The 14,390-nt window shown below is 36.0% G+C and overlaps 2 protein-coding genes across 2 annotated transcripts in view; both read left to right on the top strand.

Annotated features, from left to right (window-relative positions):
- Positions 1 to 14,390, top strand: part of epb41l4b (erythrocyte membrane protein band 4.1 like 4B) — a 547,093-nt gene that overhangs the window by 163,064 nt on the left and 369,639 nt on the right. The gene's annotated exons all lie outside the window — the stretch shown is intronic.
- Positions 9,194 to 13,203, top strand: LOC114661302 (zinc finger BED domain-containing protein 4-like). Its single transcript, XM_028814518.2, has 2 exons — positions 9,194 to 9,467; positions 12,152 to 13,203. Exons 1-2 carry the CDS (start codon positions 9,325 to 9,327, stop codon positions 12,507 to 12,509), a joined length of 501 nt encoding a protein of 166 aa, XP_028670351.2. The 5' UTR covers positions 9,194 to 9,324; the 3' UTR covers positions 12,510 to 13,203.

Below are 14,390 nucleotides of genomic sequence, written 5' to 3'. Positions count from 1 at the left end.
CTTGATCTGAATCAAAATAAAACGGAGGTGCTTATAGTGGGTCCATCAGCTAAAGCCCAAATTGGTCTTGGACTTCTTGGCTCTTTCTCTGTCTTTTCCAAACCAAGTCCGCAATCTTGGTGTTACCTTTGATAGTAACCTCTCTCTTGAGAAACAAGTAAATTCTGTAGAGAGTTGCTTTTTCCAGCTTCGTCTATTAGGTAAGATCAAGCCTTTTTTTTATCTCCTAGGGATCTTGAGATAGCTACTCATGCGTTTATTTTTTCTCACCTCGATTACTGCAACTCGCTGTATTCTGGGATTAACAAATCCCTGATACACAGGTTACAGTTGGTCCAAAATGCTGCCGCTCGCTTTCTGGTTGGGGCAAGAAAGTATGACTCAATTTCTCCTATTTTAGCTTCTTTACACTGGCTGCCTGTCAGTTTTCGAATTGATTTTAAAATCTTGCTGCTAGTTTTTAAATCTTTATATGGGCTTGCTCCTGCCTATTTATCTGAACTGTGTGTTTTACATCAGCCATCCAGAGTGCTTAGGTCTTCTGGTCAGCTGTCTCTGGTTGTCCCTCGTACCAAGTGTAAAACGAAGGGGGACAGGGCTTTTGCAGCTGCTGCGCCTCGCCTGTGGAACTCTTTACCTCATCATGTAAAGGAGTCGTCTACAATTGAACTGTTTAAAACAAGACTAAAGACTCATTTCTTTTCACTTGCATTCCGTGACCTTCAGTAATACTGATGGTTTCCTCTTTATGATTATATAACATTACTTCTATTTTTTATGTATATAACATTACTTCTATTTATTATGTATTTTATTTTATGTTCATATATTTTATTTCTATTAATGTTTTATATTAATTGTTTTTTCTTTTATTCTATTATTGTAAAGAACTTTGGCCACAGCATTACTATGTTGTTTTAAATGTGCTATATAAATAAACTGACATTAAAGGAAATGTTAAAATATGGATTACAAAATTATACTAAAACAAACCCAAGACTAAAAAGTTGAATATATATATATATATATATATATATATATATATATATAAAATATAAATACCTTTTATAAACCACGCTTATATTAAGTTAAAAAGTGTACTAAAAAGTAAAAAAAAAAAAAAAAAAAAACAAAGTCTCTCATACATTACTCATAAAATAAAAGCATGGGCTTTTTGGAGAGTGATGTATGAGAGACTTATTTTTTACTTTTTAGTACAATTTTTTAATTTAATATAAGTGTGGTTTTTAAAAAGTGTGTGTGTGTATGTATGTGTGTGTGTATATATATATATATATATATATATATATATATATATATATATATATATATATATATATAATTTTTTTTTGTATTTACATTTAAACAAGTAAGGTTGATGAACATTTTTCAAAAATAAAGTACCCATTATGTTTTTGTTAATACATGTCCTTGTTACTGCATGTCTGAACAGCTTTTTCTCATAAGCTGCTTACACATCAACAATGAAAGCAATACGCTACAAGGAACTGCAGTCATTGCTCAGTGACACCTTTCACACACATGATCCATGCTGGAAATATTCTGAATGACATTCTCTTTCAGCATACTGAAAAACTACACATTTTAAAAGTTACATTTATCGTGTTTTCAGCAGGCAGATAATCGGCAAATTCTTGAAGATTTTCACAGTTCACATTATGTTATAGACGTCTTCTGTTTGAGCTGCTTTGAGCTACTTGATTAAACCTGCAAGCAATAACTAGAAGCTATGTATGTGTTTGAAAACCTGCATAGTTTGTCTGATCAGTATAACATTAAAAAACTGGGCCAAACTTTATGCTTTCTGGGTAGCTAAAAACAAAGGCATTATATAAGCAGGTTAATTATAAAGTTAAGTAGTTGATTATAAAATGCTCAGGAGTACACTGGATTTTTTTGTATACCTCCTTGTTAATAATCATATCCCCATTGCCACAAAAGTAGTAGCTATAACTTTTGTTGCACTGCTTCTGGAAACTGATTTCAAAGGTTGACTTAGTCTCTGTGGTGTTTCCCACATTCTCCCCATTTCTGAAAGAATTTATTTTCAGATACTTCAGCTTTACCCCACACAACCCAAAATAATGCAGACTAAGTGAATTTGTTCTTTTAAATTTATTCCTTGCTAATAACTATTTACATGCCATGTCCAGAGTTTGTTTCTGGCTTGTACTCTGTGCTAAAAGGATGTATTCCTACTCCTTGAAACCTTGAATATGATTAAGCAGATTGAAGAAATGGATGGATGGAGCATAACAAGCAGGATTTTTTTTTTTTATATATGGTATCATTATTTCGGGTGTTTCAAAGTTTTCTTTTTTGCTTTGTGAAATATCAAATTTACTGAAAAATAGATGGAATCATCAAAGCTCATGACTGCTGAACATCCATCCATCCATCGTCCAACCCGCTGAATCCAGTCACAGGGTCATGGGGCCAATCCCAGCCAACACAGGGCACAAGGCAGGAACCAATCCCGGGCAGGGTGCCAACCCACCGCAGGACACACACAAACACACCCACACACCAAGCATACACTAGGGCCAATTTAGAATCGCCAGTCCACCTAACCAGCATGTCTTTGGACTGTGGGAGGAAACCGGAGAGCCCGGAGGAAACCCACACAGACACGGGGAGAACATGCAAACTCCACGCAGGGAGGACCCAGGAAGCGAACCCAGGTCTCCCAACTGCGAGGCAGCAGCGCTACCCACTGCGCCACCGTGTCGCCCTGACTACTGAACAGCGTTTATGTATACTCTGCTTTCATAGTGTGTGTGCACATATTACAAGTGCAAATACTAGCAATTTTTCATGCATGTTTTTCTTCTGGACTGAAGCTAACAATATGGCAGAGTTTGTATTAGATAAAGCTTAAGTCTGAATTCTGTTTATGATAGGAGGGATTTCTTGATTTTTAAAAGAATGGTGTCAAAAATTGCATAATTTATCATAGCTAGCAAAATACCCGCGCTTCGCAGCGGAGAAGAAGTAGTGTGTTAAAGAGGTTATGTAAACATATATATACATATACATATATACATATATATACATATCTACATATACACATATCTACATATACATACATATATATATATATATATATATATATATATATATATATATATATATATATATATATATATACACATCCACATATATATATACACACATATCAACATATATATACACATACATATACACACATACATACACATACACATATATACATATACACATACATACATACATAGTGCGTTGTAACACGGGCTGTGATTGTTACATGGGAGGGAGACGACAAATCACAGCTTCCCGCTTTCTAATCGGGCCTGTGATTGGTGCTTTGACGGATGCCCAGATCCCACAGTATCTCCCCTTAGGAGAGGCGTTAGGCAAGTGTAATTGAATAGCGGTGCTGCAAGTTTAGCTTTACACCTGTTTTTAAGGCTTATTGATTGAAAGGGGCTTTCATGAAAAAAGTTAGGGCTTTGCAACAGGATACACCCTCCACAAGTTAAGGAAGTAAAAATAAAGGTATATATTTCTGTTTTATTTAAACCTTTTAAGTTTGTATGCGGGCGGTATGGTGGCGCAGTGAAAGGTGCCAGTTAGGAGACCCAGGTTCGCTTCCCTGCGTGGAGTTTGAATGTTCTCCCCGTGTCTGTCTGGGTTTCCTCCGGGTACTCCGGTTTCCTCTCACAGTCCAAAGACATGCAGGTTAGGTGCATTGGCGATTCTAAATTGTCTGTGGTGTGTGGGCTGGCACCTTGCCCGGGGTTTGTTTCCTGCCTTGTGCCCTGTGTTGGCAGGGATTGGCTCCTGTATTTAGGATATAGCGGGTTGGATAATGGATGAATGGACATTTGTATGCATAGCCCCATTTGCCCGTTTTCGTTTTTTTTCTTTCTTCAGTAATATTTCAGCAAACCCGGAGCTTGTCAGTTCAAATCCTGGTACTGACACCACTGTGTGACCCTGAGGAAGTCACTTCACCTGCCTGTGCTGCAAAAAACAAAAGTAATGTAACAAATTGTACCTCAGATGTTGTAAGTTGGTGGAATAAAGGCATAAGTAAAATAGATAAATATGTATTATACACATAGGAACTATTAATTTATTTTCAGTTAAGTCATCTGCAGCAAACTTTTAAAAATGAGGGTTTCTGATTTTTAGATAGTGCAAACTGTTTCTTCTTCATTGACGTTTTCTCTTGGAGAGCTTTTTTCATTTCATTGAAAATGAAAGCAGCAGCTGCCAAAATATGTAGCTTTCTTATTAATTTTTCAACATTGTGTAAAATAAATGTATAAAGTAACATAAAAGGTTTAAATACTGGTTATCTTTTACACTAAAATATTACTAAAGAGATACAAAAAAAGTAAAATGGATATGTTCTTTTTCTTTAAGGAGATTAAATATTACTGAAGAAAGAAAAAAAAAAATGAAACAGCCAAATGGGGCTATGCATACGAACTTAAAAGGTTTAAATAAAACAGAAATATATATTTTATTTTTACTTGCTTAACTTGTGGAGGGTGTATCCTGTAGCAAAGCCCTAACTTTTTTCGTGAAAGCCCGTTTCAGTCAATAAGTCTTAAAAAAACGTGTAAAGATATTGACAATAAGCTAAGTCATCTGCAGCAAAGTTTTATAAATGAGGGTTTCTCCTTTTTAGATAGTGCAAACTGTTTCTTCTTCATTGACGTTTTGTCTTGGAGAGCTTTTTTCATTTCATTGAAAATGAAAGCAGCAGCTGCCAAAATATGTAGCTTTCTTATTAATTTTTCAACATTGTGTAAAATAAATGTATAAAGTAACATAAAAGGTTTAAATACTGGTTATCCTTTTACACTAAAATATTACTAAAGAGATACAAAAAAAGTAAAATGGATATGTTCTTTTTCTTTAAGGAGATTAATTTTTTTTTTTCTTTCTTCAGTAATATTTAAACAGCCAAATGGGGCTATGCATACGAACTTAAAAGGTTTAAATAAAACAGAAATATATATTTTATTTTTACTTGCTTAACTTGTGGAGGGTGTATCCTGTAGCAAAGCCCTAATTTTTTTAGTGAAAGCCCGTTTCAGTAAATAAGTGTTAAAAACAGGTGTAAAGATATTGACAATAAGCTACGCAAACCCAGGAAGACATGGAATCGTTTAAATCAAGTATCATTACATCTTCCTTTCTTAAAGAGAAGTAAGGCAGTACTTATAAGCTTACATATTTATATATAGACATAAATAGATATATATATATAATATATAGATATATATATATATATATCTGAAGCCGTGCAAGCACACTCTTGAGAATGCAACGTATAGTTGTACAGAAGAAAAGCAATCTTGCCTGAAATGAATGACAACCTTTTGTAGGTCTATGAACTTAATTTAAACTTTAGGTTTACACAGTGCTTTCTTTCCGAAGTACCTGCACTCATGAATATGTCTGTATGTGTCAGTCGGTCAAATCCACGCGCTTCGCACCGGCGAAGTACCGCTTTTAAATTTTTATTAAGAAGAAAATAAAACCTTTTTAAATTGAGGGAAAATATACTAATAACAGTTTGTTAAGGATCTGTTTTTTTGTGAAGCTGCCTTTACTCGAGTGATCACTTCGACCTGACTTGGTGGCCAAGTATAAACGTTACCTGGTAGGTAACCACCCATACAATCAGATTGTGAATCAGACTACAAATGCCGTGAATGTAATTACACACTCACTGCACTTGCTTACGGTAATCGAACCTCGGACGTCTGCGCTAGAGGGGCTTAGCAGCGGTGAAGTATTGCTTTTAAATTTTAATTAAGAACAAAAGAAAACCTCAGAGGTTTGATTCCCGTAAGGGAGTGAAGTGAGTGTCCGGTTACCTACCAGGTAACGCTTATGGTTGGACAGCAAGTGACGTAACATCAGCCACGGTGCCTTCAGTTGTGAGAAGCAGATCATAGAATGATTGAAAATAGTTTTGCATTTACCTTTTTAGTAAAAGGCGAACTTTTAAGCCTGAGAAATCACCCCGTAAATGCACACGTTTAATTGCACATGTGTTAATATGTATGGTTACACAGTATTAAAAGACAGTGAAGAACGTGATTTACCTTTGTTCCCGCGTTTGATAAAAGGCGAGCTTTTAAGCCTGAGAAATCACCCCGTAAATGAACACGTTTAATTGCACGTGTTAATATGTATGCTTACACAGTATTAAAAGACACTCAAAAATTAACGTCATTTACCATCAGCCACGGTGCCTTCAGTTGTGAGAAGCAGATCATAGAATGATTGAAAATAGTTTTGCATTTACCTTTTTAGTAAAAGGCGAGCTTTTAAGCCTGAGAAATCACCCCGTAAATGCACACGTTTAATTGCACATGTGTTAATATGTATGGTTACACAGTATTAAAAGACAGTGAACAACGTCAGTTACCTTTGTTCCCGCGTTTGATAAAAGGCGAGCTTTTAAGCCTGAGAAATCACCCCGTAAATGCACACGTTTAATTGCACATGTGTTAATATGTATGCTTACACAGTATTAAAAGACAGTCAAAAATTAACGTCATTTACCTTCGTTCCCGCGTTTGACTCGTGCTGTAAATCTCTTCCTTGTTTTTAGTTCACGTGATTACGTAGGAGGCGTGATGACGCGATACGTGACTCCGCCTCCTCCATTAGAGTATATGGACAAAAAATATGTTCCAGTTATGACCATTACGCTTTGAATTTCGAAATGAAACCTGCCTAACTTTTGTAAGTAAACTGTAAGGAATGAGCCTGCCAAATTTCAGCCTTCCACCTACACGGGAAGTTTGAGAATTAGTGATGTGTGAGTGAGTCAGTCAGTCAGTCAGTCAGTGAGTCAGTGAGGGCTTTGCCTTTTATTAATATGTATATATATATATATATATGTATATATATATATATATATATATATATATATATATATATATATATATATATATATATATATATATACATATTACAATTGTTATAGTTCTCTTTGTATACTACGTTGTCAGTTCAGCACTCCGGTTGTAATATGACCAAGCCGTGCAAGCACACTCTTGAGAATGCAACGTATAGTTGTACAGGAGAAAAGCAATCTTGCCTCAAATCAATGGCAACCTTTTGTAGGTCTATGAACTTAATTTAAACTTTAGGTTTACGTGGTGCTTTGTTTCCGACGTGCTGCGTTCAGTCAGTTCACGTGAGCCGCTCTCTTGTATGATGTTGCGATGTCCACGGCTTTATTTAATGTTAGCTAAGACCCTGCACTTAAAAGTTTCTCGCTACAGCAATTTTAACTCCGTTACAAAGTCATCCAAAGTCTCATTTATACCTCGTGTCTTCTCATTAAACTTGTATCTCGCGAATATGGTATTGCAAACGGCAGCGGGAGCGTTTCTATAAACTTATTTTAAACTTACGGTTTACACCGTGCTTCGCTTCTTATTGTTTCGCTGCCTTCTCAATTGTGTAATGAATGTTTTCATTAGGGCTCTTTGGGTACGTACTGCGTTCACAGCAAGGTAATAATCGTAAACTAAAACGAAAACGAAGACTGAAACTATTAATGAAAAAACATTTTCGTAAACTGAAATAAAATAAATAACAAAACTGAGATGAAAAACTAAAACAATACGGAACGATTACAGTAGCTTAAAAGACTAAGTGAAATAAAATAATAATTTCTAAAAAAAAAAATCAGTTTTCGTGATCATGTCTGAAAGAACGCGGCAGAATCTATTTTTGCATTTTCATTAACTTCCAGTCCTGCCCTGTAGGTGGTGAAATTCAGTATATAAACTTTATCTGACCAGAGGGTATCAGCGATCAACATGTCCGGAAGAAAACGACACAGCGCTGTATGGGAGTTTTTCGAATATAATGCTGAAAGCAACAGCAGTAAGTGCATAGTGTTGGAGCAGGGTGCGTTGTGTGCTGTACAGATTAAAGGTAAAAACCCAACAAACCTTAAAGTGCACCTAAATAGCTATCACAAATTAGCCTACGAGATATTTCTGGGTAAAGAAAAAGAAAGGCTGAAAAGCGAGTGCAATTTGAGTATACATGCAACCTCTAGTACACATCATACAAGACAGCAGACATTAATATCGTGTTTGCAGAGGACAGCAAATTGGGGAACCAACTCAGCTGAACACCAAAAACGCGAAGACGCCCAAGTAAACTTGTTTATTGAAACTGGCATGTCTACTAGGCTGTGTGACTTGCCTTCATTCAGAAAATTTGTTTCCTCTCTTGATCCCAAATTTAGCATGCCACATGCTGCACGAATAAATGCGCTCATCGTACATAAAATGAATACAGCAACACAGCGTATCAAAGAAATGGTCCAACAAGCTCGGAAACTAACCCTTTGTATAGACGGATGGAGTAAAAAGGGTCTGATGGCTTCGTTTTTGGGAATTTCTGCATGCTTTTATTATTCACCAACAAACCAAGCACAGCATGCTTTGTTAAGTTTACGACGCATATGTCATCCGCATACGGGACAAGCTTTGGCAAACGCTATCGACAGTACTCTCGATGAGTGGGACATAACAGAAGACAAGGTTATGATTATAGTGACAGACAATGGAGCAAACATAGTAAAAGCTATAGATATACTACGGAAAGGGCGGAGGCAAGGAGAATATTCTGCACAGCAGTTCATCGAGCTGGATTCAACTGAATCTGAGTCGGACTCGGATATAGAGGAAGAAGAGATGAGCATCTCTGATCAAGGTAAGTTAAAAAATATTGGCTAAGTAGCTCAGTATATTCTGCTTGATACTTTTTGTTTCAGGCAGCAAGATTGTGGCATGTATGATAAATGGTCAGCAAACCATCCAACATGTATCCATTGTCTCTCTAGTCTGTTATATTTTGTAATAATATAACACATTAGCACATTTATACATCACATTACATTTTAATTAGTCTTGGTAAAATAGTTATAAATTATCATATTTAAAAATGATTTCTTTTGTAGTGTTACATTTATAGATTAAACTTAATAGATGATTCTGGAGGCTGTGTGTAAAATAAATAATTAAAACTATTATTTATTTCAAAATGATTCAATGCAGCTTTAAGTTTTTTACAAGACTGAAAAAAAACAAATATATAAAATTAAATATCATGTAATAAATAATATACATAAAATCTACATTGGAGAAAAGACAAAATTGAACCAAGAAAAAACATTTCCTAAAACACATTAAGCTGAACTGTGATTTATTTGATTACTTAACAGAATCAACAGACTTCTTTGAAGACGGAGACATATCCAGGTTTCGACGTATGCCTTGTATGGCACACACACTTCAGCTTGCATTGAAAGATGCCATGAAACAATCAGGAGCCAGTTCTGCTGTTAACAAAGCCAGGAACCTTATTCATTCTGTCAGGAAATCTTCGGTAGCAAATGAGCAAATGATTAAAAGGTGTGACTTTAGCCTGTTTTATAATACTAACTGACTTGACAACAGGCTTGTCTTTATCTAAAAATCTGAGTTACAATATATTTATATATATATATATATATATATATATATATACACATATATATATATATATATATACAGTGGTGTGAAAAACTATTTGCCCCCTTCCTGATTTCTTATTCTTTTGCATGTTTGTCACACAAAATGTTTCTGATCATCAAGCACATTTAACCATTAGTCAAATATAACACAAGTAAACACAAAATGCAGTTTGTAAATGGTGGTTTTTATTATTTAGGGAGAAAAAAAAATCCAAACCTACATGGCCCTGTGTGAAAAAGTAATTGCCCCCTGAACCTAATTACTGGTTGGGCCACCCTTAACAGCAATAACTGCAATCAAGCGTTTGCGATAACTTGCAGTGAGTCTTTTACAGCGCTCTGGAGGAATTTTGGCCCACTCATCTTTGCAAAATTGTTGTAATTCAGCTTTATTTGAGGGTTTTCTAGCATGAACCGCCTTTTTAAGGTCATGCCATAGCATCTCAATTGGATTCAGGTCAGGACTTTGACTAGGCCACTCCAAAGTCTTCATTTTGTTTTTCTTCAGCCATTCAGAGGTGGATTTGCTGGTGTGTTTTGGGTCATTGTCCTGTTGCAGCACCCAAGATCGCTTCAGCTTGAGTTGACGAACAGATGGCCGGACATTCTCCTTCAGGATTTTTTGGTAGACAGTAGAATTCATGGTTCCATCTATCACAGCAAGCCTTCCAGGTCCTGAAGCAGCAAAACAACTCCAGACCATCACACTACCACCACCATATTTTACTGTTGGTATGATGTTCTTTTTCTGAAATGCTGTGTTCCTTTTACACCAGATGTAACGGGACATTTGCTTTCCAAAAAGTTCAACTTTTGACTCATCAGTCCACAAGGTATTTTCCCAAAAGTCTTGGCAATCATTGAGATGTTTCTTAGCAAAATTGAGACGAGCCCTAATGTTCTTTTTGCTTAACAGTGGTTTGCATCTTGGAAATCTGCCATGCAGGCCGTTTTTGCCCAGTCTCTTTCTTATGGTGGAGTCGTGAACACTGACCTTAATTGAGGCAAGTGAGGCCTGCAGTTCTTTAGACGTTGTCCTGGGGTCTTTTGTGACCTCTTGGATGAGTCGCCTCTGCGCTCTTGGGTAATTTTGGTCGGCCGGCCACTCCTGGGAAGGTTCACCACTGTTCCATGTTTTTGCCATTTGTGGATAATGGCTCTCACTGTGGTTCGCTGGAGTCCCAAAGCTTTAGAAATGGCTTTATAATCTTTACCAGACTGATAGATCTCAATTACTTCTGTTCTCATTTGTTCCTGAATTCCTTTGGATCTTGGCATGATGTCTAGCTTTTGAGGTGCTTTTGGTCTACTTCTCTGTGTCAGGCAGCTCCTATTTAAGTGATTTCTTGATTGAAACAGGTGTGGCAGTAATCAGGCCTGGGGGTGGCTACGGAAATTGAACTCAGGTGTGATACACCACAGTTAGGTTATTTTTTAACAAGGGGGCAATTACTTTTTCACACAGGGCCATGTAGGTTTGGATTTTTTTCTCCCTAAATAATAAAAACCATCATTTAAAAACTGCATTTTGTGTTTACTTGTGTTATATTTGACTAATGCTTAAATGTGTTTGATGATCAGAAACATTTTGTGTGACAAACATGCAAAAGAATAAGAAATCAGGAAGGGGGCAAATAGTTTTTCACACCACTGTGTATATATATATATATATATATATATATATATATATATATATATATATATATATATATATATATATATATATTTATATTTAGTAAGTAATCCCATAGACAAATTGTTCTCAAACTCAATCCTGGGAACGCCATGTGACTGCAGGTTTTCATTACAGCCATGTTTTGTTTTTAATTGAACTCCTAGCCTAATTGAGCAGTTATTGTCCAGATTTGGTGTCCATATACAAATTATAAAACTAAATTTGGAAAAATGTTATTAGACTGCATCAGGCATTGGTACATAGTATGGTACACAGTAACAATTTAATTTCTTTTTATCTTGATTTTTAAGAATTTTATCATTGTCATAATTTTTCATTTCCAGTTTTTCTGGTTATGTATTCCATTATTTACTATTGTTGGAAAAGCTGTGGCAGGCAGACAGCTTTTAGCATTCAACATTGTTTGCCCCAGTGTCTGCTTATTATCATGGTACAATTAAGGGATTAAACTAGACAGAAAAAGAACAAATTAATTGGAAAATCACAAAGAATTGACCATTTGTACTATAGAAAAAGACAATATTTCTAAATATTTTATTTTAAAAAAAAAAATCACACTTTAAAGCTTTTCTGAATATGAGAAGAGAAAATGAGGCCAGCTTATTAAATGAGATCAGTTACAGAGGTAAGATGACTCTTTGACTGTGAAACTGAACAAAACAAAATCCTGCAACCACAGTGGTGATAGATAAATAGATAGATACTTTATTAATCCTAAGGGGAAATTCACACCAACAGTAACTAATAATAATAATAATAATAATAATAGTGGCTTTGACCAAAATTATCATTTACTTATTCTATGATGCACTAGGAATAAGTGATTATTTTGTTTAAACTTCTTACCTTTTCATTACAATGACATTATTCTCTGTTTGTTTCTAAAGGTGTGGCCGAACACTGATTCGTGACTGCCCCACACGGTGGAACAGTACACTTGACATGCTGAAGCGACTTCTGGAAACTAAAGCTACACTTAATGAGGTTCTTGATGAACTCGGGATAGATACACTGTTGACCAGTGATTGGGCCAAGTTGGAAAACCAACTTAAAGTATTGGAGCCATTTGGCATGCACACAGATCAGCTTCAAACAGATAGCCAGTCTCTGTCAGAGGTGATACCTTCCCTGCTAAACCTGGAGGCACATCTCCAGTCAACTAGTGGAGAGAAAAATTTGGCACAAGCTCTTCTCAAGTGTTTGCGCCAACGTTTTACATGTCTGTTAGATCCCATTAGTGACTAATTTGATCCAGTCCCTGCAGCCGCATGTCTAATGGATCCAACTGTCTCTCTAACCCTACAGTCTCCTGAACTAATATCTTTGAAAAGAACAGCAGAGTTATTTGTATTGACCGAGGCAGCGAAACACAATCACACCATAGAAGCACAACAAGATGAGTCTACACAAACAGTAGCCGTTTCAGCAAACATTACAGTCCTTCAGAAATACAAGTACTTGGCTAATAAAATAAATAGCTTAAACCCTGAAAACCAGCCTAGGCCATCTGAAAGTGCTCCACTTGAAATGCAGAAATATCAGGAGGAGGTTAGGCAGGGGGATTTTACTGGAAATCCTCTTCAGTTCTGGCAAGCCAGGGTGGCTGTGTATCCTAAACTTAGCCCTGTGGCTTTGGACCTTGTGTGTGCCCCGGCCTCACAAGCATTTGTTTAACGCATATTTTCAGTTTGTGGACAGTTGTCATCTAGATTGCGAAACAGAATGACCATTTCTCTAGAGCACAGAGTTTTCTTGAAAATTAACAGAAAGATGTATAATTGAATCAGTCAGGCTGTTTTGTATCACTGTTATGGTGGGGCTTTAGTAAATTGTGCAAAGGAGAAAGAAGCATTTGTTGTTTCAATTATACCATTTAAATTAGGATTACTATTTTGCATGCAAAACTGCAGTGTGTTCCACAGTCAGTTCAAATTCAGTATCTGGGTTTATTTTTGTTTGTTTTTTAACAGGACATACCTATAGGTTTCTACTGACATTAAATAAATGTTATTTCCAAAATTATTAAGTCTACAGTTCTCTCATTGTGGCACAAAAATTAACCTCCACAAAATTGCTTTAACCATACTATAATTACTAAAACTAAAACTGAAACTAATATATATAAAAATAAAAATGACTTTGTAAAATAAAAACTAAACTAAAACTAAAAATATGGCATGAAGGCTAACTAAAACTAAATTAAAACTAAAATTAAGACCTGACGTAATATAAAAATAAAAACTAGCAAAAAAAGTCAAAACTATAATAACTCTGGTTCACAGTCAGTTCACGTGATTACGTGGGAGGCGTGATGACGCGATACGCAACTCCGCCTCCCACGGCCAGCGAGCTGCAGTCCATTACAGTATATGGACAAAAAAGAGGTTCCAGTTATGACCATTACGCGTATAATTTTGAAATGAAACCTGCCTAACTTTTGTAAGTAAGCTGTAAGGAATGAGCCTGCCAAATTTCAGCCTTCCACCTACACGGGAAGTTGGAGAATTAGTGATGAGTGAGTCAGTCAGTGAGTCAGTGAGGGCTTTGCCTTTTATTAGTATAGATGTGCATATACTGCATTTATTTATGAATATCTTACTTTCAGTAATTGAAAAATAAACATGTAATTAATTCTAGAGATTATAATATGTGTTCATTAGTCATGCTCTAATCGATCAGCCGCTGTTCTAATTCAGTTGATTTTTACTACAAAAGACTTGACCGGTGATTGTTGAAATTGCCTGATCATAAAAAGAATTTTTCTTTTATGTGACCTATTACGGTTGTTAAAGTAGTGCATGTCTTTTTTTTTTTTCTTTTTTTTTCCCACTGCTAACATCTTGTAAACAGAGTTGTTAAACAGACTTTACCAGAAAGAGACAATATTGGAACATTAGCCTTTACATTAAAGAAAGTGAAGTTCTCCGTCTCTCTCTTGCGCTGACTTTCTCTGATCCTGACGTAGGGGGATTGAGCAGGGGGGCTGTTCACAAACCTAGACGATACGGACGCTCGTCTAAAAATGCTGAAAGATTATCTTCACGTTGCTACATTCTGTGCAAGCTGCTTCCTGAAGCGACATGCTGCACAGTGCTTCGCATACTTAAAAGCTCGAAGGGCACGTAT

This window comes from Erpetoichthys calabaricus, chromosome 13 (assembly GCF_900747795.2).
Source record: "Erpetoichthys calabaricus chromosome 13, fErpCal1.3, whole genome shotgun sequence".
Lineage (NCBI taxonomy): Eukaryota > Metazoa > Chordata > Cladistia > Polypteriformes > Polypteridae > Erpetoichthys > Erpetoichthys calabaricus.
This window is presented reverse-complemented; position numbering and strand designations above follow the sequence as displayed.

Coding starts and splice junctions, on each gene's coding strand:
- LOC114661302 (XM_028814518.2), top strand. CDS start 9,325: ATGCCTTGTATGGCACACACACTTCAGCTTGCATTGAAAGATGCCATG. Junction 9,468..12,151: donor AATGAGCAAATGATTAAAAG/GTGTGACTTTAG, acceptor TTGTTTCTAAAG/GTGTGGCCGAACACTGATTC.